Source organism: Indicator indicator, chromosome 11 (genome assembly GCF_027791375.1).
Source record: "Indicator indicator isolate 239-I01 chromosome 11, UM_Iind_1.1, whole genome shotgun sequence".
NCBI lineage: Eukaryota > Metazoa > Chordata > Aves > Piciformes > Indicatoridae > Indicator > Indicator indicator.
Window position 1 is genome coordinate 5,274,251 of NC_072020.1, and position 27,124 is coordinate 5,301,374.

General features: G+C 49.8%; 1 protein-coding gene across 2 annotated transcripts; it reads left to right on the forward strand.

Moving 5' to 3' along the window:
* LIMD1 (LIM domain containing 1) lies at nucleotides 1-26,658 on the forward strand. 2 transcript variants are annotated; one of them, XM_054385063.1, is made up of 9 exons: nucleotides 1-423; nucleotides 466-1,102; nucleotides 11,114-11,215; nucleotides 20,692-20,759; nucleotides 22,314-22,376; nucleotides 23,669-23,799; nucleotides 24,833-24,884; nucleotides 25,542-25,610; nucleotides 26,521-26,658. In XM_054385063.1, exons 1-9 carry the CDS (start codon nucleotides 1-3, stop codon nucleotides 26,656-26,658), a joined length of 1,683 nt encoding a protein of 560 aa, XP_054241038.1. The 2 variants fall into 2 exon arrangements, with proteins under 2 accessions (XP_054241038.1, XP_054241037.1); XM_054385062.1 differs by having other exon boundaries at nucleotides 1-1,102.
* Nucleotides 26,659-27,124: the final 466 nt, after the last annotated feature.

The window sequence follows — 27,124 nt, forward strand, 5'->3', positions numbered from 1 at the left end:
ATGGATAAGTACGATGATCTGGGTTTGGAAGCCAGCAAGTTCATTGAAGACCTCAACATGTACGAGGCCTCCAAGGATGGACTTTTTCGGGTGGACAAAGGTGCCGGCAATAACCCCGAGTTTGAGGAGACCAGGAGGGTCTTCGCCACTAAGATGGCCAAGATCCACCTCCAGCAGCAGCAGCAGCAGCAGGAGGAGATGCTCATGGCCGCCCTGAATGGAGGGGCTGCCTTCAGTGCCCCCCGGCCCAGCCCTGCCAAGCCGCCCCCAGCCTCCCTCGTTTCCAGGCCGTACGAAGGGGATCGTGGCTTTGGAGAGAGCGGGACGCGTGCTGAAGCCCCGGTGAACCAAGCCAGGTGCCAGAGCTGGGATTCGGAGCCCGACAGGATCCCCAGGGGTGGGTCCTCACGCGGGGAGCAGCAGGCTAGGAGCACCGCTGACGTCCAGGCCTGCCATGGTGGGCAGGAGAATGGCAGTGAAGGCAGGAGGAGTGGTCGTGACCCTATACCGACTGGACAGAAGTCCTCATCCTTTTCGCACGCCCGGACGCCCCCGGCACCCTCAGCGGGGTCAGAGAAAGGGACACTGGGGACCCAGCAAAGGTCTTCCTCCTTCTCAGCTCCTTCGGTGCAGCCTGCGTGTGGGGTTTCAGGCTCCACTGAGCCCTGCAGGCCCAGGGCTGAAGGAGAGGGCAACCAGCTGTGGTACCAGGACGTCCCACCGTCTTTCTCCACCAGCTCCAAGCCCACAGCCCCGAGCGTGGACTACCAGCACACCACTGCCTATCCCAGCCCTGCCAGCCACTTCGTGGCCCGTGGTCAAAGCCACCGACCCAACGGCCCCGAGTCGGGCTCTTCACACCCGGCCTCGCGTGGGCTGGCGGCCCCCGATCCTCCACAGCCGCTTTTCCAGGAAGGTGTGAGTGGCCCATGGTCGGATGCCAGGCACCCAGAGAGCTCCAGCGCAGCAAAGGTGAAGCTGCCCTGCCAGACCCTCCTTCCACAGCCTGAGCAGGGGCCATCAGCAGCCGAGCTGAAGCTGGAGGCGCTGACCCAGCGCCTGGAGCAGGAGATGGATGCTCGGCCGAAGGCCGATTACTTCGGTAAGGATATAGCCTGTCAGCATGCAAAGGGCCTGTTGTGAAGTGTCACAGCAGAGTTGTCACCTGCAGGGTTGCATTCACCTATCCATATGCCTTCTTGGTTGTGCTTTTTCAGTTGCTTTGAAGGTTTTTTTTGGTGTTATTTAACTTCTATTTATCACAAGGACTAGAGGGTCTTCCTCCAGTGACACTTTGTTCTTTAATCTTACCTCTTAAAGCAGTAGCATCTTTGGGGTATGGTGCCAGGAAGAAGCTGGAGCAGCATCCTTTGAAGTGCCACTTTCATTGCTGGCAGGGAGGCTCTTCACTTTTCCTGACAGCGCTCCTGTCTTAAAGTGTGCTGCCCGACCACGTGTCAGGGGGAGGCAGCCGTCCAGCGTGCAGAAGAGCCAGGCCTGTGTGGGCTGCTTGCACAGAGAAAGGCACAGAGCTCATGGGAGGTTCGTTGGTACCCTCCATGGAGGCAGCTGGTCTTGCAGGATCTCTTGAAGAGGAGTTTGGGGTTGAAAAGGGTGGTGGATTCCCAGACTTGCCAGGGTTTCCCCCTGCCCCCAGGTGCTGATCCTCATTGGTTGTGAAAGGATCGCTGCATCCTGAAGACAGCAGAAGATCAGGTGGTAGGCACATTGCTCCCTAAAGCTGAGGTCTGCAGGTAGCCCAGACCACTTCCAGAGGTTATCACTGGCACTTGGCAGTGAGAAAGGACCCGTAACATGCAAAGCTTTCCTAATGAGAGCATCAGCTGCCCTGCTGGATTAATCTGATTCACTGCCCCAGGATGGCAGAAGGTCAGGGCCAACCCCTGCCCTTCCCTTCCCTGCAGTGCCACTCTGTGGTGTGAGAGCAGAGGTCATTCACTTGTGGGAAGGCCTAGAACTCTGCAGTTAATGAACCACAGGAGCAAGGCTAGTGTGTGGATTTTGCTTGTGCTTTCAGACCAATCATCACTAAAGGAGAAGCAGGGACAAATTAAACTCTTCAGCCCTGTGCAGAGGAAGGGTTTGCTTCTCAGGATGCACAGGTGCCATTGTACAGCATCCTGTCTGGTGGGGTCAGTGGGTAGCTCAGCAGTGGTCTGTGCACATAGGAGCAGCTGTGGGCTTCACACAAGGCTTTGGGGATGTAGCTGGAGGCACCAAGTGCTCAGTTGGAAACTGCATAGCAAGATGTGTTTCTTGGTCTCAGACAGTGGCACTTGCCCACAGAGAACTGTGCTGGGGTTGTTTATCTGGGACTGGCTTCAGCCTTGTGGCAGGGCAGACACTTTTTCATTCTGTTGCAGGAAAGTGATGTGTTGAGCTGCTGTGCTGGGAGCGTTCTGGTCTGGAAACATGTTTTGGCACTTTCCATCCTGTGGTTTGAATGAGCTCAGGGAGTCTCATTCCAGAGGGGCTGAATGCCATGACCAAGCATTGGTAACAGACAGGATTGGGACAGCCATCTCGTGGGAGGTGGCACTCAAATGGGAGCATTTTGCTGGAGGCAGCATTCAGCTCTGCTTGAGAGGTGTCAACACACCTCACTGTGGCTATCTTCTCACAGTGCAAATAAACCAGCTGGATCATACCTCGTCACAAGTGTGAATGGGGATGGGGTGTGAAACCAGAGGAACTTGGTCAATGATTGGGTTATTATTACAGTTTTGTCACAGGTAGGAGTAGTGCCAGGGGGAGGCTTTTGTCCTGCAGGAAATTTGTAGTGAAGCAGGAGTGATTCTGGCACCACAGAGTCCTGCTGGTCAGGCAGCTCTGGTGAGGGAGGAGAGATGGAAGCTGCCATCTCCAAGTGCTTCTTGGCAGGAAATTTTCCAGCATGGTGCAGTGTCTGAGACATCTGGGAAGGAGAAGGAGAGGGAAAAACAGTGCAGTCATGGCAAAGAAAGAAGGGAAAGTTTTGTAAAACCTCATCTCTGTGGGTGAAGGCTCAGCAGGTCTTCCTGGGGGAAGACCAAGGAGCAGGAAAGGGCAAATACTGAGATGTTTTCATTTCTCCTCCTCCTTTCTTTCTCACTTTTATTTTCATTTTTTCACAGTTACCTTACTTCCTTTGGAGGTAAAGGACCCAGCTGGTCTTCTGAATCTATCTTTGCTATACCCTAGCATCAAGGCAGCAAACGTCGGGACAGAAAAGAAACACTTTAATGCAATAGCAATAAAAAGAATGGACAGTTGGTTTTGTGGCAGACCTTCCCCCAGCAAAGGGAAGTCTAATGTGTCAGGTTTGCAGTACACCAGAGCCAGGAAATGAAAGCTGGGCTGAAGTGCAAATACCCAGCGTATTTTACCTAGAATGCTTCTATCTCTCCTCATTTTGAGTGCTGCTTTTGTAACAAGTGGACTTATTTTAAGATGGGTCTGTATGTCTGATTAACAGACAGTCCATCTGTCTTGCTCTAGACCAGATACTTGTGAGCAATTAATTGTAATTGCAAGGAGCTGCTTTTTGTTCCCTGTGAAAATGTTTGTAAGTGAAAGCCAAGGGAAGCATAAGCTGGGTACTGAGTGTAACAGAGGTGGGATGCTTGTTGCTGAGGAGTAACAGACAGCCTGGCTCTCTGTCAGCATTAGCTTGTTGAACTAAATACTGTCTACTCAGAGTGTGTATAATGAGTAAAAGAAAAGCAGCAAACAAAGCCAGGAATTTTCTTTCTTTTTTTTTTTAATTTAAAGTAGTGGCCTGTATGTGTGCAGCATGGGCTGCACGTGTCTCTGCAGAAATTTGGGTTCTCCAGGAGGGATTCTGAGGTGCTGACTTGATTTATGTGGCTGTTGAGGAGGATGGAGTGAGTCTCCTATCACCCAGGACTTAACCCTGGGGAGGGAAATCCTGAAATTGCTTCCTGGAGAGGCAGGTTCCCATGCAGAAGAGAAGGGGCCCCAGGTCCCTGAGAGGTTCCATTGAAATTTTTGGTGTAGTGTTCCAGGGAACATGGAGGAGCTGGGGGTCTGAATCCCATTGATTTTCCATGGTGTTCCTTTGGGTCCATCAGCCTTCCTGTCCACTTGGTAAATGGGAAGTGACTAGGAGAGTTGCAGCTGACTCCTGAGCAGGAGTGCCTGGGGCAGTTGCAGCTCCTCCACACCCACAGTGCAGTGCAGACATTTTGGGGTAGGGGAGGTGGCACTGTCCCAAGGACCAGTGCCAGAGGAGTTTCCAGGTGCACAACCAAACCAAGCACCTGCCTGGAAGTCACTTGGTAGGGGTGGCAGGGTGTGCAGGGAGCATTTTCCCAATGTGTTTGTGCAGAGTCTGTGGTACCACAGACTTGCTTGGTCTGCAGGCACAGCTGGGTGCTTTTAGGGGTGTAGTGTGTGATTTTAGCAGGGCTTGTGTGGGGTAGCTAGATAGGAATCCCCATCTGATGAAGGCCATTTGTACCCTTACCTACAGCTTTTTTAAAAGCTCTGTTTAGAAATAGATTTCTTGTTACAAGTATTTGCTAGGTGGTGAGTTCTGGCTCCCTTTGTATTTAAAGGAGAGCTGATAATCTGTAGCTATTTTAGGAGGGTTCCAGGCATCTTGTTTTGCACCAAAACACTGGGATGCTTCCCAGCAGTCAAGCAGAGGCCATCTCGTAGTAAAGTCTGCAGACTTCTTTTCCCTTTGGCAGAAGCAGAACAGTAGCTGAATGGCTGAGCCCTGTGGAGAGCTGGAACCCAGCACCTTGGAATGGGTGCCCTCAGCTCAAAGGCCAGCAGTGCTCTTTAGAAGTCTTTGCATAGTGCAGCATCCCACTGCTTGCTTGACCTCAGGGCTGTACAGGCTTGTGGCCTTCACCAAACTGCTGATGGCGGTGCACTGGGATGCTTTGGTGACAACAAGGGCTGGAACACCTCTGCTGTGAGGACAGGCTGAGGGAGCTGGTGTTGTTCAGCCTGGAGAAAAGAAGACTCTGGGAAGACCTTAGAGCTTAGGATCCCTTCCAATACCTGAAGGGATCCTGCAGGAAGGCTGCAGAGGGACTTTTCATGAGGCTGTCTGGAGACAGGACAAGGGGGAATGGTTTGAAGCTGGGGGAGAGCAGGGTTAGACTGAATCTGAAGAAGAAATTCTTCAGTATGAGGGTGGTGAGACTCTGGGATAGGCTGCCCAAGGAGGCTGTGGCTACCTCCTCCCTGGGGGTATTCAAAGCCAGGTTAAATGAGGCCTTAAGCAGCTGAGTCTAGTTGAGAGGTGTCCCTGCCTATGGTGGTGATATTGAAGTGGATGATCTCTGAGGTGCCTTCCAACCTGAGCCATTCTGTGATTCTATTTCAGGGCTGCCAAGTGGAGAATTTCTGGTTAAAATGAAAGTTCTTCTGAGGTTTTTGTAGGTGGGTAACGATGATGGCGATATTCTCACTGGGAATGAGCAGAGGCATCCCTCACTGCTCCCAGAAGAACACTGTGGCTGGAAGGGGGTCTCTGCCTGTCGCAGAGAGGAGGGAGGGGCAAGGTGAGGTGGGTCCTGGTGGAAAGGTGGAAGGATCACTGCACATGGACTGGTGGGTGTGTGCAGATTGCAAAGTTTATCTCACTGCAAGGACCAAGCAAGTAAGTATGGGACATGGCTCTTCAAGATTACACCAGCATACACTGCTCCTCCCTTCCTCTTGGGAGCTCAGCTGGGCTTGCAAGCTAAGGAAAAAGCTATGAAAAGGAAGGAGCTGAGGCAGAGGAGCAGTTGTCTTTCAGTCAGGATACTGTGGCAGTGGTGACTGAAAGAAAGAAGGAGCTTCATTCATGTGGCACCTGAGTTGAGATAATCTCTGACATTGCTGCAAGGTGGTTAGAATGTCACTGCCGTGGGTCTGATGGCATTCTTGTCCTTCTCTGGCAGTGTGGACACCATTCTGCAGCAAAGGCAGCAGGGAGAAAGTGGCACGCAAAAATGGTACAGAAAAATTGCCCTTCCCAGCTCTGCGGTTGTTTGGGCAGGCAGTACATGTATGTCTGTCCAGCACTGAGTGACAGCCTAGTCACTCAATGCTGGACAGGGCCAAACTGACAGCTTTTCTGGGCACTCAGTCACACATAGGCCCCCACATCTCCTTGAAATGAGCTTCCCAGCAGGAGGCATTGCACAGCACAGCGAGGCATGCAGCCTGTCTAGGGTGTAGAGTCCAATGTAGAAATGACTTGGTGCAGCTGAGCCGTGGGGAAGTGGCTTCAGCTTCTGCAGAAGGTCTAAAGTGAAACCCAAAGAGCTGAGCATCACATTGGTGAAGTCTTTTGTGGGGCTCTGGCAGTTTCTTCTAAGTGCATCTGGGGGTTCTTCAGCATAAATTCAGCCTCTTCTAAGTAGGGGGCAAAAAACAGTTACATGTGATGGAGAAGGGCCAAGCTGATCATGGAAGTGTGGCTTGCATGGAGTAGGTGCCAGGAGTGGGACAGACTCTCTTCCAAATGCTGTTTCTGGATTAGCTCCTTACCCACACTACCAGAATTGTCCTGCCATGGAGTTTGTCTTACCTGGGACCAGACTGACATGGTAAGGCAATCTCACCACACTGCCACATTTGGACCTCCAAAATTAAGCATCAGTCTTAAGCACACCCAACCAGGAGCATGTGTTTGAAAGCTTGGCAGTCCTGGATGTTGCTGAGAAGGGGATGCTGCTGAAAGGAAGGATGCTGCTGGGAAGCTGTGTTCTTGGTTTGTAAATAAGTGATGTCTGGCACATGGAAATAAGTTGTACTGGCCAGTCCCAGAAAATGCTGCTCTTCAGTGTGTCTTTGTTGAATTTTTGGCGATTGTGCCACAGTAAGTAAGTGAGCTCCTTCTGGTGAGTGTAGAGTAACATGTAGAGGAAAAAATGTCTCTGAGGGCCTGGAGAATGATGGTAAAAGGGAGTGCACTTGCTGAGCTCTGAGAGTGGGACTAGCATTTCAGCCTCACCACCGGGTTTGTTTCCATTTCTGAGAGCCCTGAAGGTCTGCATCAGACCTGTTTGATCCCTCAGGTCTGCTCCTGGTGACCATCCTTCTCCTGGTTTCCAGTGCTGAGACACAGTCCCACGTCCTCCTCCTGGTTTGCAGTGCTGAGCTGGCACGCTGCAAGCCCCGGGCAGTGGCTGCCGGGGCACGTTCTCGGTCCCAGCTCTGCCCCAAAGGTCCCTTTGTTAGGCCCTCAGCTGCAGCGCAGGCGGTTGCTTGCCACATGATGTGAAAGGGAACAGAGATTTCTTTGTTGTGCAGGGCCCGGCTGGGCAGCCGGCAGAAATTGAGCCGAAATCAGCAATTTCCATCCCTTTCCCTTTCCAAACCTGGCTGTCCTGCTGCCAGTGCTCAGCACCGTGACTTCCCCGGGGCTCATCGGAGTGCTGAAAGAGGAACTTTCATGTTGCCTTCATAACATCATCTGAGCTCAAAGATGAAATTTCAGAGGGAATTGGTGCTGGCAGAAGCTGTGCTGCCTTCCATCAGGCTGGCTGCACACAGCTGTTGCTAAGCTCAGTGGCTGGCCACCAGCAGCAACAGGTATCACTGTTGCCTTGCATAGCCTGAGCCAAGAATGGGATCCTCGTGGCAGCAGGGAACAAACAGGGGGAAAAAAGCAAAGGAGAACCCAATAAAAATAACTCCCCCCACACACACTTTCCAGCTAGCTGTGCTGAGAGTCAGAGATGAAGGCTCAAGTATGTTTCTTGAAATACTTAAGAAGAAGCCAAGTCTTGTTTCTAGAATAATTCCAGTTGCTGGTGAGCCAGCAGTATGCCCAGGTGCCAGGGAGCACCTATGCATTTTGGCCTGTATCAGGAATAGTGTGGCCAGCAGCACTAGGGATGTAATTCTGCCCTGTACTGGGCACTGGTAAGGCCTCACCTTGAGTACTGTGTGCAGCTCTGGGCCACTCACTTTAGGAAGGATGTTGAGGTGCTGGAGCCAGGTCCAGAGGAGAGCGATGAGACTGGTGAGGGGGCTGGAGGGAAAGTTATGAGGAAAGGCTGAGGGAGCTGGGGGTGTTCAGCCTAGAGAAAAAGAGACTTGGAGGGGACCTCGTCACTCTCTACGACTACCTAAAAGGAAGCTGTAGTCAGGTGGGGGTCAGGCTCTTCTCCCAGGCAACCAGTGCCAGGACAAGAGGGCATGGTATGGAGCTGTGCCAGGGGAGGTTTAGGTTAGATATTAGGAAGCAGTTCCTCACAGCAAGGCTGATTAGGCACTGGGATGGACTGCCCAGGGAAGTGGTGGAGTTGCCATCACTGGAGGTCTTTAAGAAAAGCTTGGATGTGGCACTTGGTGGCAAGGTTTAGCTGATGTGGTGGTGTTAGGTCATAGGCTGGACTTGATGATCTCAGAGGCCTTTTCCAGCCTCAGTAATTCTGTGATTCTGAGATTTAGTTGGCTTTCAAGGAGGATGCAGCAGACACAAGTGCAAACATAAACTCTGCATGAGTTTGCCATAGTGCCATTTGCGGATCACCAGCCGTGCCACAGGATGCCTCTAGATATTTATAGCTATGACACAGCTGGCTAAGGCAGCAGGGTATAGTTTGCACAGATCACATTGTCACTTTATTTTAAAAGTCCTTCCATTCAGTGACTTTGTTTTGCAGAGGCCATTTCTGCCCTCCCTGGGCTTTGCCCTGGGGTATTTTCACAGTGGCTATAGGTGCCTGCCAGCGTCCTTGCTGCGTGCCGCACCTGTGCTTGGCTGCTGTGCCTCCTGCTTCTCCTTGCTGCTCATCCCTGTTCAGGGTCACTGTCTGCTCCCTGGAGAAGAGAAAATCAGATCACACTGGGGATTTTTTTCTGTAGCAATCACTCACTGGCTTGGAGAAGGGAAAAACGCAACAATTGCAGTGCAATAAACAGAGGTTCTGTGGAAAGTCTGGAAGATGGCATGGAAAGAAATATCTGTGCACCAAAACTGGCAGGTTTTCCTCTCTCAAAACTCTCTGCTCAGCACTGCTGTAGTCAAGAGGGAATTTGGTGAGGAAGGGTTAGCTTGTGCCAGATGACTGCACAGCAGCTTGGGCTGTTGCTGGCCCTGCACGTTCTGGGAGGACACTTCCATTTGCAAAGCCAAAGTTTCTTTTCCTTGTCTTGTCTTTTCTTTTTGTTGGTAATGCCTGCATGGTTTATCTTGTGCTTTCTTCAAATGTTTCTTGCAGTAAACGAGACAAATCTGCTTGGTTCAAGAAGCAGCAGTGAGCTTTGTTAACTTGGTGCCAGACTGCACGCCAGGGCGGGCCCACAGCCAAGCTGGCCTTTCAGTTCAGGTCAGATTTGGACAAAGCAGAGTAACTAATGACTCTCTGCAGCCTTCTGTCCAGGTTTGTGTCAGCTTGGGCTCTGGCTCTCTGTGCTGTGGGGCTGGGAGCAGCAGTGGGATGGCTCTTAGCATGCTGCTGGAATGCACGCAGGCAGCTGCAGCATGGAGAGCCAAGTCTGCTCTGGACAAATGAAGTCTCTGCTTTTCTGCAGCCATGTGTGCACTGCTGCAAAGGGCTCTGGGCTGTGAAAGCTGATGACTGGAGATACCAGCTTCAGCAGAAAATTGTTAACCATCCTGGGAGTGCCAGTCTGGTGCTGCCAGAGCTGTGAGTTCCCCTTCAGCTGTTGTAAGTATGTTGGCTTTCTTCTTAGCTTCCATCAAACCTTTCCAGTTACTCTGGAGCTTGGTGCCCAAAAGAGGTGAGGTTTTGTTAACCACAGCATAACTGAGGATCTCCAGCAAGATGATGCTCTCCCTCTTTTTGGGTCAGGAAGAGTGAGACATGACCAACAGGTCCTGCCCTGGGAAGTTTAAGAGCTGGGGGGAATGGTAGTGGGCAATGCTGGAAAGACAGACTTGGAGGTGAAGTCATGTCCACATGGTTGTCCACAAGGTTGTCATGGACCAGACAGAAGCACATCTGTTTGTCCTTTGCACTGCCGTTTTGGGGTAAATCCTTGTTTGTGTGTTTAAACAGATCCAAGTTGCTCATTTAGAGGTAGTTTAAGGGTGATGCTGCTTGAAAACCTGCCTGTTGCATTCACAGAGTTGTTTAGCCTGGGGAAAAGGAGGCTCAGGGCAGACCTTCTCACTTTTTACAGCTACCTGAAAGGAGGTCGTAATGAAGTTGGGGTTGGTCTCTTCTCCCAAGTAACAGGCACCAGGACAAAAGGAAATGGCTTCAAGTTGTGCCAAAGGAGCTTTAAGTGGGACATCAGGAAAAATGTCTTCACCACTGCCCTGGGCAGCCTGTTCCAGGGCTTGACAACTCTTTCAGTGGAGTCACCATCTCTAGAGCAATGTAAAAGCCTTGTAGATGAGGTACTGAGGGACATGGTTTAGTGGTAGACTTGGCAGTGCTGGGTTAATGTTTGGCCTTGATGATTTCAAAGGTCTCTTCCCAACAAAATGTTTGTATGATTTTGACTTCGTTGCCCCATGGGAGGCCTGAGAGTCATCATGACCCCTGTTGGCTGCTGCCACTGACAGGCATCTTCTCCTTGAAACTGACTTCTTTCTTGTCTTGGAAGAGGTGACAGGAATGTCTGGGCAGGTCTGTAGGTAGAGCCTACACTGAAGCTCTGTTCATACCTGACTGATAGAGGGAAGAGAGGTGAGTGCTGGGTAGTCCTGCTGGTTTGGGAGATCCTTATGTCTTTCAGCAGATGTGACCAGGGTCTGAAACTGATGATGATGTAAAGGGGCTAAGAGAAGAGATATTTTTCTCAGGTTGAAACCAATATGTAGTTACTAGCACCCAGGCGTTTGGGAGAGTCCTCAAGTGGTTTGAAATGCATCTAAAGGTTGTGGGGCAGGATGGGAGAGGGAAGCCAAGGCAGGGCTGTTCTTGTGCAGTTGACCTTGTAGCAAAAGCCATTTGCTGTGGGTGCTCAGTGACTGTCATGACCACTGCAGACAGCATCTCTCAGGGAAAGTGATGCCGATGTCACCTACGCCTTGTGGCTTCAGTGGGTTGCCTCATCCTAAGCTGCTGAGCCACCATACCAACTTGCAGATGTGGTCACCTTAGCCAATGACCCCTGCCACTCTGCCAGGGCCTACTTCTGACCTCTGTCTATCTCTCTCTTACAGGTACCTGCGTGAAGTGCAGCAAGGGAGTGTATGGAGCAAACCAGGCTTGCCAGGCCATGGGCAACCTCTACCACGATGGCTGCTTCACCTGTGGAGCCTGCAGTGAGTACCACTGGGGCACACTCTTCAGGCTTAACATTATTCTGGTGGAAAGGGAATAAAAAAAGGAAGTCATCAGTGATTTGTCTGGCAGACATGCATGCCTTGCTGGTGGTGGTTGCTGCTTGTTTTTAGACGGATTCTTGCAAGGCTTGCAGAAAAGATGTTTTGTGTTGTGGTGGTGTCTGCCTGCCTCCTGGCCTGGGGGGGTGGCTGTTTTTAGGCCTCTGCCTCTCACTTACAGCCACATTTTCTTACTTATAAGAGTGTTTTTTTTCAGAGTGAAGATGTCTTAGCCAGGATGTGCAGGGTTCTTTATTTGTCACATCAGAGTTTACAGCTGGTCTGGTCTTTCAGTCCTGCTGAGGGCACAGGCAGTGAATGTGAAGATCTCTGCCCAGGGCAATGGTGGTGTCACCATCCCTGGAGGGATTTCAAAGTTGTGTAGGTGAGGGACATGATTTAGTGGTGGATTTAGCAGTGCTGGGTTGATGGTTGGTGGATGATGGATGGTTGATGATCTTAAAGGTCTTTTCCAGTCTGAACAATGGTATGATTCTGTGATTCTGGGCATCACGCACTGAGTGCCAGAGACGTTTTCAGATGGAGTTGCTGCATGCTTGGTCCAGTGATGGTGTTTTCCCTGCCTCCGTTACTTTTATGTGCTAAAACTGTTTTGCCTTTCTGAGGGAAACCTGGTCAAAGCTGACCCTGGTTGCACATTTTGCTTGTTCTTTCTCCATAGAAAAGGAGCCATGCCCCGAGATGAAGGGGTACGCTTCTGCCACCTTCTTTCTGGTGATGGCAGCTAGTTGTTGTGCCAGAAGCAGCAGGCTAGGAGCCCTGTGAAATCTGCCCAAGAAGCAGGGTCAATAGCTCAGTGGGCCTCACTGAGCTCCCTGCTGCTTGTCAGCCCCACATTTCAAGTTTGCTGGGGTGTAAACCATGCTGCAATGTATGGCTTTTGGAGCAGATCCTCAATGGAGCTGGGGTGGGGAACAGGCCACTTGGTTTCAAATGGTGGCCATGTTTGTCAAACAGCAGTTTTTCTGTTTTGTCATGTTAAACTCCAGGGCTAGCAGCATATTTTTAGCAATGTAGCTGTGTGTGTAGTGGCAAAGGAAACAACTATAACCAGCCTGGTGCTTTTGTAGGCAGGCATTTGGCTTTCCCTCATGTGTCTCAGGGGTTTTCTGCTGCATAGTGTTTAGAGCTGAAAACTCCTCAGGACTGCCTGTGTTTCATCTAGAACTGTAAAATGGCAACACAGACAGAAAGTTGTGTATGCTGTTTTAATAACAGTTGGAGCCTGCACCCTGCTCCTTTCCCAGCTGGCACACATCAGCTGCCTGGCCTCACCTAGATTTTCAGCAGAACACTTCACCATCATCCAGTCGAAGGTGGGAAAAAACTGAAAGTAGTCTTAGCATGTGGTGGCAGTTTCCTAAAGGCTCACAAGTCAGCAGTTCACTCTTTTGGCCTCTCTTGTAAATGAATTTGAAATCTTCTCCTGCAAAGAGAATTTCTGGCTGCAGCCAGGTCCTTGCTGCACTGATCTCTCGCCCTCCGAACTGCCCTTGCACACAAAGCTCCTGTTAAAAATAATCCAGCAGCAGATCTGAACTTTCTTAAACATCTAAAGTGACTACTGTGCAATGGGTGCTTTAGAAAGAAAGCCTTTTGGTCCTCGTCCTCCTTTTAGAAGGGGTTTAACCATGTTTACTTGGAGATCAGTGCTGGAGAGGTTCCTTGTGGTTGCAGAAGTATCAGTGGTTACTTCCATTTATGTTTGTGTTTGGCTAAAAAATAGGTGAATCCTATTTCTAATGAGGTGAGTTGGAGAGGGCTGAAAGAAGAGCTGTTTGCTACTTATTCTACAAGACAGCTCTTTGCAGTGCAAGCTGAAAAGGTGTGGGAGTCAGGTGAGACTCAAAAGATGAGCAAAGTGAAGGCCATTTTCTCTCTTAGCCAGGCTGCAAGTGAGAAATGCGCTGCCCGGGGTGGTACCTGCCATTCTTCCCTGCGTTTGAGGAGGAAATGTACCCATGGGCAATCTTCCCTTTCATAAGCCCAGTGGTTTCCCAGTGCCCTGGACCACTGGCTGCTATGGGATGCAGGACCTGCAGCCCTGATACAGCCCCAGGAGAGCCCTGGCCTCTCCGCAGGCTTTCTGTCACCTGTGTCACTGCAGTAAACACAGTGAGAGCATTTGCTCTGCCAGAAGAATAAATACTGAGCCTGACCATGTTGACTCTCTAGCTGCAAAGCTCGTCTGCAGCAGCCTGTGTGGAAACTCTGGTTTCTAGCTGAAAAGTAAGTTGTGCTTTTAAGGTCAAGTGGAGTTCATCTTGGACACCATCCAGTACAAACTCCTCTTGGAGAAGTCAAGGTTGCTCAGGATTTCAGTCCTGAAATTCCTGCTGTGGTGTAATGCTGAAGAGCTCTTCTCCAGGGAAGAAAATGTACCATGTTCCCTATTAAGGTAAAGCATATTGTCCTCCAGATATTTATAGCCTCTGCCCTGCTGTTCTCATTTTAGTGGGAATTTCTGATTTTGCTCATGGTTAGATTTGTGCCCAAATGTGCACTGGTTTCCCAGATGCAGAAAATTGAGAGGCACTAAGAAGGCAGGGGGTGATGCCTCCTAGTGCCACATTTCCTGTACCCTGTGCTTCCCAGCACACATACAGATGCCAGGGCAGTGTGCTGAGCAGAGCTATGCACATGTTAGAGGGTTGAGTTGCCAGCAAAACAAGCGCAGGGCTCTAGCTGAGGTGCTGGCCTGTAATGTAGAAAATTTGGTTTAGAGGTCAGAACAACAGATTTAGAATGATTGCTTTGGCAGAAACCTCTCCTTTATCTTCTTGTTTGTTACAGGGCAGGCACACAAACACAGCAGCTTTTTGCAGAGGCAGAGAGGAAAAAGCTTGGAGCTCTTTCTGCAGGATTAGTAATAAATTATATTTGCTTTACAGGAGGGCTGTGAAAGGAGGTTTAAAAAAAACAGTCCTCAAAACCCCTGCAGCTATTTCCTGCAAGCTTAAGGTGTCTGTTTCCGTCTGGGGCAGGGGGTGGTTTCAGCCCCTTGGACAAAGAGTTGTAGTTACCAAATGGTTTGTTACACATTAACCATTTAAATTACTCACTTATACTTCCTCAGAATGCAAAAGGTGCAGTTTTCCAGATGTTGGTTTATTAGTTAGGTAGTAAGAAGAGCTTATAAGTTCCATCGCTTTAACCAGGTAGTTGTCACTCTGAATGCTGTGGTGGTTCAGTGTGTTTTCTCTAGCATTCAACCAGGCTTGCATCTGAGTGCCACAGGCTCCCAGCAAACAGACCTTTGTAGCTCTGCTTTGCAGCACAATTTAGAGCATAAGGTTCTTCTGCCTGAGCCACTCGGTCCTCAGAGGAGATCTGAAAGCTGAAGAAGTGCAAGGGAAGCGTCAGAGGTGCCTGTGAAGGAAATCGGTAGGTGAGGAAGGAAGTCAGAAAGAGTGAGCTGATTGCAAGGTGCTCTGAAGGAGGGTCCAGTGCTGAGCTACAGCAGAAGCGTAAAAGTGAGGAATGGATTTTGGCTCCTTACTGCACAGAGTTTCACTTGAAACCCTTGCCTGGCTGCCAGGTTCCAGCACTCGACCTTTGATATGTCAACATCACTGCACCACTTTCTTTTCCTTTTGTTCCTTTGTAAACTCAGATGAATGCTGAGGCTAACAGTGTCAGAGTTGCAAATCTCTTGCATCCACTGGGTGTAGATCTAATTTAATATTTCACAGTGTATTTGTGTCTAGAGGTCATTTAGGAGATGAGGTGGCTGAGCTATGGAAGCAGTGTTACCTGTGAGGGTAGCCCCCTGCTCTGTTTGCTCTTGCTGTAGCAATTGTAAAGCACAGCTCCTGGGAGCAGCGCAGCTCCTGGGAGCAATGCAGCTCCTGGGAGCAGCACAGCTCTCGGTGCCTTTGGGCTAGTTGTGTTGAAAACGCATGTCCTGGGTTGCTGTGTGACCCCTGGGACAGCAAGGCCCTGGGTTTTATTTGCACCACTAAATAACTTTACCGCCTTTTGCTGCAAGTGAGACTTGATGCCAGGCAGAGGGCAGCCAGCCTCGCCAAGGCACACAGAGTGCAGAGGGCAAAGCACTGCAGGTGACCCTTCCTCAGCATCCCTTTACTCATGCTGTCCTGCCGGAGTTCCGTTCACCAGGGACACAGAGATGGCCTCCCCCTCCTTTCTCCTCTGAGCCTCTGCCCACTTTGGGGACGGTTGGGGGGCGGGGTGATGGGGTGGGAGGCCAGCTCCTGTGGCCAATGGGGTTTGGTGTGTTTTAGGGGACAGGACAACTGTCCCCAGAGAGATGCAGAGAGTGACTGGGCACTGGGTTAAAAACTGGTCCCTCAACAGGCGCTGCCCAGATTGCAGCACTGCTTTGTCCCAGGGTAACTTTATCTTTCCTCTAAATTTTGAATCTCCTAGGGGTTTTCCCTAAAAAGAAGAACATTTAAGCATCTTCTTGCAATGGTTTGCCATTAGCAAAGGGGAGGTGGTGCTCAGTTTTGTGGCTTATTGTGGTTTCACAGTGTTGTGCTCTGAGGAGCCATTTCTGCCTTCACCTCTGTTTGCTTTCCTGTCAGAGGTGGCTGACCTTTTTCCTGATGTGCAGGAGCATGATTTTGGCTTTCAGGCATCAGATCTTTTTCTCAGAGTTGTTTTTTTAACAACCTCGAATGTGTGGTGAGAGTGCAGAGGGCATTTGTTAGCAAATTTACAGTACAGCTGGTGTAGAACATCTTCCACAGTAATGGAGCTACTGTGTCCAGTTTCTTCTAAGAGATATGAAAACTGGAGAGTTTGATTTCTAAGAGAGATGTAAACTGGAAGAAAGGCTGGAGCTTGGGCCAGAGCCACCCAGGACTGAGCAGGAGCTTATTTTGATCCTTAACAGCTAGATGGATGGTTTTGGGCAGAGAGGAACCTCATGAAGTTCAACAAGGATGAGTATAGGGCCCTGTACCTTGGGAGGAACAACCCCCTGCACCAGCACAGGTGAGGGGGAACCTGCTGGAGAGCAGCTCTGCAGGGAAGGAGCTGGGAGTCCTGGAAGACAAGAAGTTCCCCATGAGCCAGCAATGTGACCTTGTGGCCAAGAAGGCCAAGTGGTGTCCTGGGGGTGCATTAGTAAATGTGTGGCCAGCAGACTGAGGGAGGTTCTTCTCCCCTTCTGCTCTGCCCTACTGAGGCCACACCTGGAGTATTGTGTCCTGTTCTGGGGTTCCCAGCTCCAGAGGTGGTGGAGTCTGCTTCTTTGGAGACTTTCAAAACCCACCTGGATGTGGTCCCATACAACCCACTCTAGGTGAACCTGCTGTAGCAGGAGGGTTGGACTAGATGATCTCCAGAGGTCTCTTCCAGCCCTCAGCATACTGGGAATCTGTGATTGTTTCCACCCTGCTGTGCCAGCAGTGTGTCAGGAGGTGACACCCAGTGAAGCTGGGAGCTGAACTTCTTTTCTCTTTAGCCTGCCATTGGTGATCCTGTCCAAACTTATCTCACAGCTGTAAGAGGGACTGATTTCTGTAAAGACAGAAGTCCAAGGCTGTCATCAGGGAAGGGATCCAGAAGCAGCTGCCAGCCTGCATTGACTCTTGCCCATTTGCTGTGCAGATAGCACAGGGAGCTCCACAGTGCTTAGACATAAGTGAGGCCCACACTGCCTCATTGGCCATGCAGCATCCTGGTCATGCTTCCCCATAGAGCCCTGGGATCCAGATGTGGCCCTGTACTTTGGTATGCCCTGAGGACAGTCTCTTGTCTTTGAGCAGGGATGTGTGACAATAATGGAAAAGCAACTTTAAAAGACAAGGCTGGGTCCAGCTTCCCAGCAAGCAAATGTTGCATCTCCCAGCTCCTTCTTGGGCCATTGCAAGTCCTTAGTAAACCCTTCTCTGAATGAACTTCAGACGGAGAGAGCTCCCTTGGGAAAGTGATGGGACAAAGCACCAGCATCCTGGATGTGCAGCCTGATGGTGTGCCCCTTAGCAGCTGCTGAGCTAAGGGTGTTTATTTCAACACAAAGGCATTTTGAAATGGGTGCTGAGATGACCTTGAGGTCCTTCTGAAGGTCCCACAGCAAACCAGATTAGCCAGATGTCAGTGACGAGCAGTTCAGAAAAGCCTGAGGATCAAATTTGCTGTCAGCGAGAGGAAAAAGAAATCTTGTAACAACCTGTGAAGATGCTAAGGTTGAAACGAAGAAGAATCTGAATTGTCTGAATTTTTTCAGGTGAGAGATTAACTAAGTCCAGGATGAAGTGAAAATGAAACATGGACAGGAGCCAACATCTTACGACAATGGACCCTGTAAGCAGCAAGGCAGGGAGTAGTGTTCCTGGGTTGCTCAAAGGCTGTCACCTCTGCTGTCACCATGGTGCATGTTTAAAGCAGGTAGTGAGCAACATGTGACTCCTTACATGCTGCTGGAGCTCTCAGCCCTTCCTTTCAGTGAAGCTACAACAGCATCTCTGTGCCAGCCTCTGCAGACACACAGTCAGAAGCATCACTTGTGGGAGACTTGTTTAAATGAAGGCACGTTGCAGAGAGCTGAGTGCAGGAACAGAAACAGCTGCCATGCAGCTCTGCTCTCTGGGGGCAGCCCCAGCACTTTGTTTTCCTGGTGTGGCTGCAGCCAGAACATGCATTTCCCAGTTCCACTGGGACAGTCCCCAGCACAGCCTGGGGAAGTGAGCTTTTCCTGCATCTTCCTTTCCCATGTGTGCAATGAGGAGATGCTTCCTCACCTCAAAGGGAGGCTGTGGGCAGGACAGGCAGGGAGCAGCAGAGGAAGAGCTGGGCTGTTGGCGCACCTGACTGCTCCTGGCTTTGGCAAATTGCCTTTTACACTCCTGCCAGAGGCTTAAAGAGAGTCATGGAGAGGAGCTGAAAACGGTCAAAATGAGCATGTCTTCCCTACAGTCAGTAATGAAATCATCCCTGCCTTTCCTCCAAGTGCTCTTGGCCAGTGCCTCTTCTTCGTGGGCCCACATCATGCTCAAAGCCAAATTTAATTGCTTTATAAAGGGACTTACCCCTCTGCTGAGTGAGCTTGCTGCAGGAGCACAGATGCAGCACGCTGGCTGTAGCACCTTCTCTGACAGTCTGTTGCCATCAATCTTGACCTGCTCATGTCATGAGGTTAAAAATATACCAGGGGGCAGGACTGGTAAAGGCTTTTTTTTGTCATCCTGCAGGAATGAAGTGGTGGCAGTGATCCAAACCTTGTCCCTTCTGTGGAACAGCTGCTGCTCATGAGCCCGCCAGGACCCTTGCCCAGAGGATCTCTCCTCATTGCATGGCTCCATGTCTATGCTCTTCCTCACCACCCCCAGCTTGTCCTTAAGGAGAGAGTAAAGGCATGCAGGTGGAGAGTTGTTTTTGCACCTGCCTGTTGTGCTAGGCTGGAGCCCACACCGCTGCAGGATTTAAAATGAAAGTTAAAGGGGTTTGGTGTGGGTTTCATTCAGAGTGCCACATCCCAGTGCTGTATTTAAATCAGCAGGAGGTGCTTGGGAGTGCTTCTTGCTGCCTTAGCCTACATGTTTACTCACTTGGGACCAGCAAAGGGTGCTGCAAATCCCAGATGTCCCTAGTTTCTCTTTCCCCTTCTCAGGAATTTGGACTCCTCAGCTGCCAGTGAGCTTGTGGGCAGGCAGGCACACAGGAGGGGTTATCATACAGCTATGCACCCTGGGTTACAAACCACAAAGATAAGCTTTTTATTCAAGGCTCTTGATGCTGTTTTGGTATCAGCAGCCTTGGCAAAGCGTGATGCTTTGGGTGAGAGAAACCAGAGTGGGGTGCTTTGGGGTGTGGCAGGTTTTCTTCCATGTCCCGTCCAATGTCTACATTGGTGCAAGGCTGGATTGCTGTGCTGGGTCATCTATGACCTCCAGGTCATGCTTTTGTCCCCAGCAGGGATTGGAGGAGAATGGGGGACAATGAGTGTGTCAGGGAGGTTCTGGCTCCTATGTGGCTGAGCAAACCCTGCAGCTTAACCACGGAGCTGCTGCACATGTAAATGGGGGCTCAGGAAACCTGCTGCCACATCCTCCAGCTGCTCTGCTGGCTGAACCCTGGGCAGGGCTCTGAGGGATATTGGTACACTGTTGGTCCAGCTGAGTTCACTGGCAAAGCTTTAGAGCTTCACTGGAGCATCTCTTTGCAGAGGAGCAGCTGGAGTTGTTCACAGCCTCAGAGTGCCCTCTGGAGTACACAGGAGACGACAAAGATTGCCACTGGTGGGAGTAGTTTTGCCTGGCTCCCTCCTTGTCTTAAAGCTCTGCAGCCAGCATGGCTATTTGTCAAAGGCTGCAAGGTGGGTCTGCCATGAAGCACTGAGATGTCACCTCCAGACCAGCCCCATGTGTCATCCCATCACCTTTTTAATGATCCTTGCCACATGCAGCATATCCAGCAAGAGGCTTCTGAGCCCTGATGTCCCAGTTCCCATTTCCTTCCAGCAATACCTAGCAGGTCCCCAAAACCAGCCCGCAGCAGTTCCTGCTCCAGATGCTCCTGAGTACATCCTTGGGGCTCCTTGGCCAAGCAGTGCAAGCCAAGCTGCTCCAGTGCCAGGCTGCATTTCAAACCCTTGGCTGAATAGGGAAAAGAGGCTGGGGAAAGGCAGGAGCAGCTTTTGGTAAGCAACCAGAACTGACCCTTTTCTGTGGGGAAAGGCAGGGCCTTTGGAAGCAGCAGGGGCAGTGGAAGCATGCATTACCATTAGTTATATGAACTGAGCACAGAGGCTGAGTGTGAGGCATAAACACAGAAGCTGCAGGAAATCTGAACCATCCTCATGGGTAGAGTCCTTTCTTGGCAACCTTTTATCATCTTGTCTCTGAAATGACATCTGGGTTTGAAAACAAATAATTCTTTTTAAAGTGGTTTCAGACTTTGGTGGGCAGCTGCAGTAGCAAATATCCTGGTAGCTTGTTGAGCACTGTGGTGTTGCTCTCTGCTGGGGGCAGACTGGGTGGTCAGGTATTGCAATGGCCTACCTTGCAGCTGCTGCGTGCGGGAACCTCCTAGCTGGACATTTTGATGAATGATGTCTAGTGTGGAGCAATCTCTGCTTGCCCTTTCTTCTTTCCTCCTCCTCCTCTCCTGGGATGTTTTGCAGCATCGGGCAGAGTACCCTCACATACTCTTGCCAGGTTATTTTGTGTTATCTTCTGCCAGAGGGTGGCCCAGGCTTGCAAAGCTACCTCCTCCTGCAGGGAGGTGGGACTGCTGTCTAGACCCAGTGACTGGTGTTTATCAGTGGAAGATGAGCTTGGGGTTATTGGGGCTGGAAGCTCTCTGCTGGGGCTGGGTGCTGTTCTCCAGCTGTGTTCAGACATCTCCATGCTTCACTTCTTAGCAGCCAGTTTTTCTCACATTTTCTCTCCACTGACCTTTCTCTTTGCTCTCTGTTTTTTCCTCAGGTAGAAAGCTGAGAGGAAAAGCCTTTTATTTTGTCAATGGCAAGGTGTTCTGTGAAGAAGACTTCCTGGTAAGCACAGAGCTAACCCCAATGCTGGCACATCTCAGCTTCCCCAGCAGACACACAGCCTTTTTGCCTACCAGCTTTGCCTGCATTTCACACAGCCCAAGGCCCACATGCTGCCCAGGCCTTCTGCTCCACCACAGGGCCAGATCCAGCCATGGTGGCTGCCCATGTGTGCTGCTGGAAGCAACTAAGTGAGAGCCCACAGTTTTCCAGTGCAGAGCCCCTAATCAAAGCCATAATCTCCTGCAGGAGCTCCTTCAAAGCCTGTTTCTATGTATGTGCTCTGCAGGCCACAGCTACAAGAATAAATGAGTACATTTCCCTTTTCAGTGAGCTGGGTTTGCTTTGGCACCTTAGAGGACATTTTTCTGTTGCCCTCAATGGCTTTTATGTGAACGTACCTGACCATGAAGCAACCTCAGATGCTTCTCCCTGCCTGTTGGAGGTAAAAAGCCATTTAGAATCATAGAATGGTTTGGGTTGGAAGAGACCTTTAACATCATCCAGTCCAACCATTAACTCAGCATTGCCAGGTCACCACAAAACCATGTCCCACAGCACCACATCTACACATCTTTGAAATCCTTCCAGAGATGGTGACTCCAGCACTGCCCTGGGCAGCCTGTTCCAGGGCTTGAAAACTCTTTCAGTGAAGAAATTTTTCCTAATGCCCAACCTAAAGCTCCCTTGGAACAACTTGAAGCCATTTCCTCTTGTCCTGATGCCTGTTACGTGGGAGAAGAGACCAATCCCCACCTTGCTAAAACCTGCTTTCAGCTAGCCTTCTGCCCTGAGTTCTGATAGGCTAAGTCTTCACTGAGCCTTGGAAAAGTCCTTTTTGCCTACTTACTGGGGAACTCTGGTGGTTTCCTTCAGAGAGGAGTTAATCTTTGCTCTCATCAGCATATTCTGCATAGGTTGAAAATGCAAAGATTGCTTAAATGCATCTTAAATATTTCACTTTTCCACTTTGTGTTTCCACCATGCAGACAGAACTGAAACCTCAGGCAGATGCTGTGTGGTGCCTGAGGTGCAGGTTGTGGATGTGACAGGCAGCTCCTTAGCAGTAGATCTTAGCAATAGCAGCAGTTGCTCTAGGCCAAACTTGGTTGTTACACTAATAGAGAAGCTTCAGCAGACCTGTAATGATGTGAGTAAAGAAAGAATTTGTTTTTCCAAGCCATACAGATACTGTGATGTGAATATGTGATAAACACAAGTGGGTTCCTGACCTGTAGATTCACATGGTCAAGTAAGCATGTAAGGCTTATCAGTAAATGCTTTATTTGCATAGGCATTTCTAGTATTTGCTTACATGCTTAATGGGAAGTTCCAGGAACTCCTACTCCTTCTGAACACTGGGAGTCTCATGTCTTCATGGGACATCCTCTGGGGACCCATCCACAGCTTGATCTACTGGGAAAAAAAAGCACTGGAAAGTTTGGCTTGTGTAAGGAGTACAGACAAAGGCCACAGCACCAGCACCCCACAATGCACTGCACTTTATGCTCCACTGGCCTTGTGAAATTTTAAGCCACTTCTTTTTTGTCCTTGCAGTACTCTGGTTTCCAGCAGTCAGCTGACAGGTGTTTCATTTGTGGTCATTTGATAATGGACATGGTAAGTGATAATTGCTTTAGGAGCTAAAAATCCCACAGCTTTTTAGCAGAATGCATCAAAAGCAAAATATTTTCATACCCAGCACTGTCTGTTACCAGCTGGTAGTCTGCCTGCTGTGAGACTGGTAGCAGAAAGAAAAACCATTTAGCCTTTTGTTGATTTTTGCAGGGGAGTGAAGCTGCCATCCTGCTGTGTGTGTTGCAGAGACTTTGCTCTGCCTGTCCCCAGTGCAGGTGGGAAGGCAGAGCCTTCAGCTCTTCCAGCCTCGCTGGCGTTCCTGCAGTCAGGCTGTGGTTTCCCACATACCTTCAGGACAGAGCTGGGTTTTGTGGGTGCTGATACTCTGAGGAACAGGTCTGACCCAGAGTATGTGATGCAGACCTCAGTGCAGGTCTGCCCAAAGCCTTGCAGGTGTGTGAACATCCTGCTGAAACAGGCAGTGCTCAGTAGTGTACAGCAGGTGCCATCTTTTCGAGATGTGCACCAATTGGGACAGCTGGCCTGTAGCCAGCACCTGGCAGTGTTCAGGGGTGAGCAATCCATGGTGGTGTAGCTGGTGGTGCCATACCACAGCTGAGGCAGAGGAAGGAGGAGTTTCTGGGTAGCCAGTTCACAGCACACCTCCCAAGACTTTCTAATGCTTGTCTTTAACTGTCCTTGCTTGCCTGCTTGCACTGGAAAACATCAAAGCTGCAAAAGCAGGTTTAGACCCAGAAGGCAGATCACTGGGCTGATGGCCCATGGTATTCCAGGTGGTACCTCTGCCCCAGAGCCAGCAGCTGAACTGGCTGGGGGCAGCACAGCACAGTCCATGGTAATCAGAGAGGCAGGCTAGCGAGTGCAGAGCTCTTGGCTATCTAAGGAGTTAAGAACACCTAGCAGTAGTATTTCTTTCAGCCTCTCATAGAGAATATCAAGATGAGTTCCCTTTTGTTGCCCTATTACTTCTTGTCTTGGGATCCTGCTAAACAGTCTTTATCTGAGGGCTTCAGAAAGTATTTTCTTTCCTTTAAATTCTGTCAACATCTATCCTTTGTAACACAAAATACCTTGAGTGAGACTCTGCATTGTTCTCTTACCCATGCTAATAATTTCTCTGGAACCAGGTGACACAAATTGATCCTTGCTGCCCTCTCCACCCCTGTTAACTCCTTTTCCAGACGAGGTGTCTGGAAAAGGACACAGCCCCACTGATGCCTGTGCAGAGGTGTCTGGTGTAAAGCTGGGTGTTTATTATCATCACCTTGGTTGGCTGTTCACATGCATCTTCCCTGTCTCTTGGTCTGTTGCAGATTCTACAGGCTTTAGGGAAATCCTATCACCCAGGCTGCTTCCGCTGCGTGGTCTGCAACGAGTGTCTGGACGGAGTGCCCTTCACTGTGGACTCTGAGAACAAGATCTACTGCGTCAGGGATTACCACAAGTGAGGGCAAAGGAAACAGCATCCACAGGCTTCTAATTCAGTTTTTCAGCTAGTTGGGAAGTGCAGATTGGTAAATTAGGGACAGGGATGGAAGCTAGAAGGTTGAGGATGGAGTTAGATCCTGGAAATTCTCTCCTCTTTTCCTGCCACTGACTCCTATGTAACTCTGAGGAAGGGTTTCTCCTTCTGCACAGTGGAGATAGTGAGGAACAGTGCTTGTGTTTAGCCTGCTCTAAAGAAAGGCTGTGAGTCCCTGTGTGTTACTTTTTGAATAGCTGAAGGGTTGAGTTTGGCTTCTAAAGAGTCACCACCAGACCTACAAAGCAAAACATTTATCCAACTCTGAATTAAACAACTGATAAATCCAGTTCAAAAATCACTTGTCATGTAGCCAGCACAGTAAAATGGCTGTGCCCTGAGCTGGTGACCTTGGACCTGCCTACACTGCAAGTGTCCTCTTGGCAGGCAGTGTTAAGTGCTGCTCAGACAGCCCCTGGAGCTGTCTTGTGCTGTGTCAGATCAGAGCTGCCTCCACATGCCACTATTTCCTAGCAATTGAATTTCATGTAACTATTTCTTGCTGCAAACCTGTAAGCAACCATACAGTCCCATAGTATCTTCTCAGGAGCTTTCCTGCCCTAGGGCTGATGTTTTTTGGTGTTTTTTGTTTGTTTGTTTGTTTTTTTAATCTGGAGATGTTTTTCTGGGGATTGCTTTTCTGGGGACAGTTCTGCTCAATTTCTCCTCATTCTCTCTTCCAAATCTCTCAGTAATAGCCAAGATTTTTACTGTGGGACTTGGTTTCCTCTGGCACCAAGTGTAAAAGATAAGATCTCTTTTTGCCTGATTGAACAGCATGTGCTAAGCATTTCTTACAGTCAATGCTACAATGAATTAATGATCTCAGGGTGCAGAGCTTTCCTCTGGATAAGTTATTTGCAGCTTCAGCCTTTCATCTTACTGCTGAGAGCATTCAGGCACCTCCTTTTGTGTCAGTCTGTAACTTGCCTTCAATTTCTTATTGCTCTTCCAGAGTCTTAGCTCCAAAGTGTGCAGCCTGTGGACTTCCCATTTTGCCCTCTGAGGTGAGAGCCTTTTCTCTTGTGTCCCTCAGGGGGGAGGGAGTGTCATGGCTGAGGTCTTGCTTTCTTTTATGCTTGACCCTGTGTCGAGGCAGATGTACTCGTGGATGGGGAGAGATGATCACTTCCTCCAGAGTGCAGCCTTTGGATCTAAGCTGGTCTTGAGATGTGACCCTTCTTTTACTGGATAATGAAGCTTATTCTTGCAGGGCCAGGCTGATTTTTCATCTGCTCCAGGATCATGCTACTGCTGGTTGTGTGTTCAAGGTCCCTCTCCTTCATGTCAATAAATGCAGGTGGCACTCATGAAGGACCTCTCTATGACCCCTCTTGGACGAACTTGTTTTAATACTTGGAGGAGATGAACCTTGGGCAAAATGCATTTAAAATGCGAAGAAATGTGATATGTTGAAATTACCAAATCATGAATGTGTGATTTGAGATAGATGTGACAAACAGAGAGGAGTTTACATTGATCTTGTTGCATTTTAGAGGGTATCTGTGAATGGTTGATGATGAAGCTTTGCTGTAACAATAGTGCAGGTGGCAGGTTTCCTTGGTTGGTGTCCCAGAGCAGCAGGAGCATGCTGGTGCAAAAGCAAAAGCAGAGTGCATGTACTGCAATCCTTTCTCATTTCTCTTTTGCTTGAATGCTTGCAGGGCTCTGATGAGACCATTCGGGTTGTGTCCATGGACAAGGACTACCATGTGGAATGTTACCACTGTGAGGTAGGTCAGCAGCTTTCTCAGGGAGCAGGCACTGAATAGTGGTAACTGTTGCTGGGTTTAGGATGGAAAGAGCTCTCCTCCCTTCTACTGGCAGTAGGTGAGCAATTCCAACCTTGCATTGTGTGACTGTTTTTGTCAGTGGCTGAGGAATTTCCAATTTGAGGACAAAAGTTTGTGCAGCAGTGTCCCAGCTGTGATTGCCATTGCTATCTATAAAGCTGTGGGCAAAGAGTTAATGATCACTTTTAAACTTGGCAGTTGACTGGCTAATGAAGGCAGGGTGGTGACTTGCTGTGGTGCTGTTGCTGCTTTCAGAAGCCTCTAGCTCTAGATTGCATTAGTGTATCTGATTTCAGGTTAGAAATGCTAAGATGCTGCCTGATCCTGTGTGGTGTAAGTTACCTTCACTCTCACAGGAAATGAACGTGCCCTTGGAGCCAGAGAAAGGGTAGAGCTGCACAAACAAACCCCGAGAGATGCCAGCTCTCACCCGCTGTTTGGTGTCTGTGCAGGGCTTCCCACAGAGCCCTCACATTTCTCCACTGTGAATTAAAATAAATAGATGTCCTCTCTAACTGTGCTCATAACAGTGAAGAGAGGCCCTGGCTCAGCAGGCTGGATTCACATCAGCACAACTGCAATGAAAGAAAAGAGCTGAATCCTGCCTGAGAGTGTGAGGAGACAGGAGCACATTTACAATGCACAGGGCTGCACCTCAGCAGAAGGCAAAGCTTATTCACTACGACTCTACACAGCTGCCCCTCAAAATCTGCTTTCCTTCTGCTGGCACATGTTGCGCTTCCTAGGAAGGAGCAGTTGACTGGCTGCCTTCTGTCCTTGTCGCAAAGTCACCTTGCTGGCAGGTGAGCCTGGAGGATGATGACCCTCCCTAACACAGCTCTCTTTGCAGGACTGCGGGATGGAGCTGAACGACGAGGACGGGCACCGCTGCTACCCGCTGGATGAGCACTTGCTCTGTCACTCCTGTCACCTGAAACACATCGAGAATGGCACAGCCCCAGCAGCTGCCTACCAGCACCACTACTAGCCAGGGGGGCTGACAGACAGCCGGGACAGGAGGCTTGTTACATGACCTCCCCCTCCCCACCCTCAGCTGATTTCCTGTGCATGTTTTTCTCCACTCAGCAATGTTCCTGTCAAAGGATATGAGAGATTTTTGCTGGATTCCCAGAGTTTGTCTGCTTGTGAGTTCCAGCTGTAGCCAGTCTTGTCTACTTGACCAAGAATGTGGCATGCTGTCTGAACCCATCAGTTTACTTTTAAGTGCCTTTTTCTGCTGCCTGGAGATTTGTCTTGGCTCACTTTGGAGGATTCTTCAGTGAAAGCACAATTTGCTGTTGTGCCTGTGAACTCAGACTGTGCCATGCAGGATCAGAAAGCCAGAAACTGCCTTGCCTGCCTGCTGGGGACATCCTGTCAGTCTGCTAAGCACATTTCATCAAATTCCCTAAAGGTTATCAACCTATTGATACCAGGTTTTAGACACTCTCTTT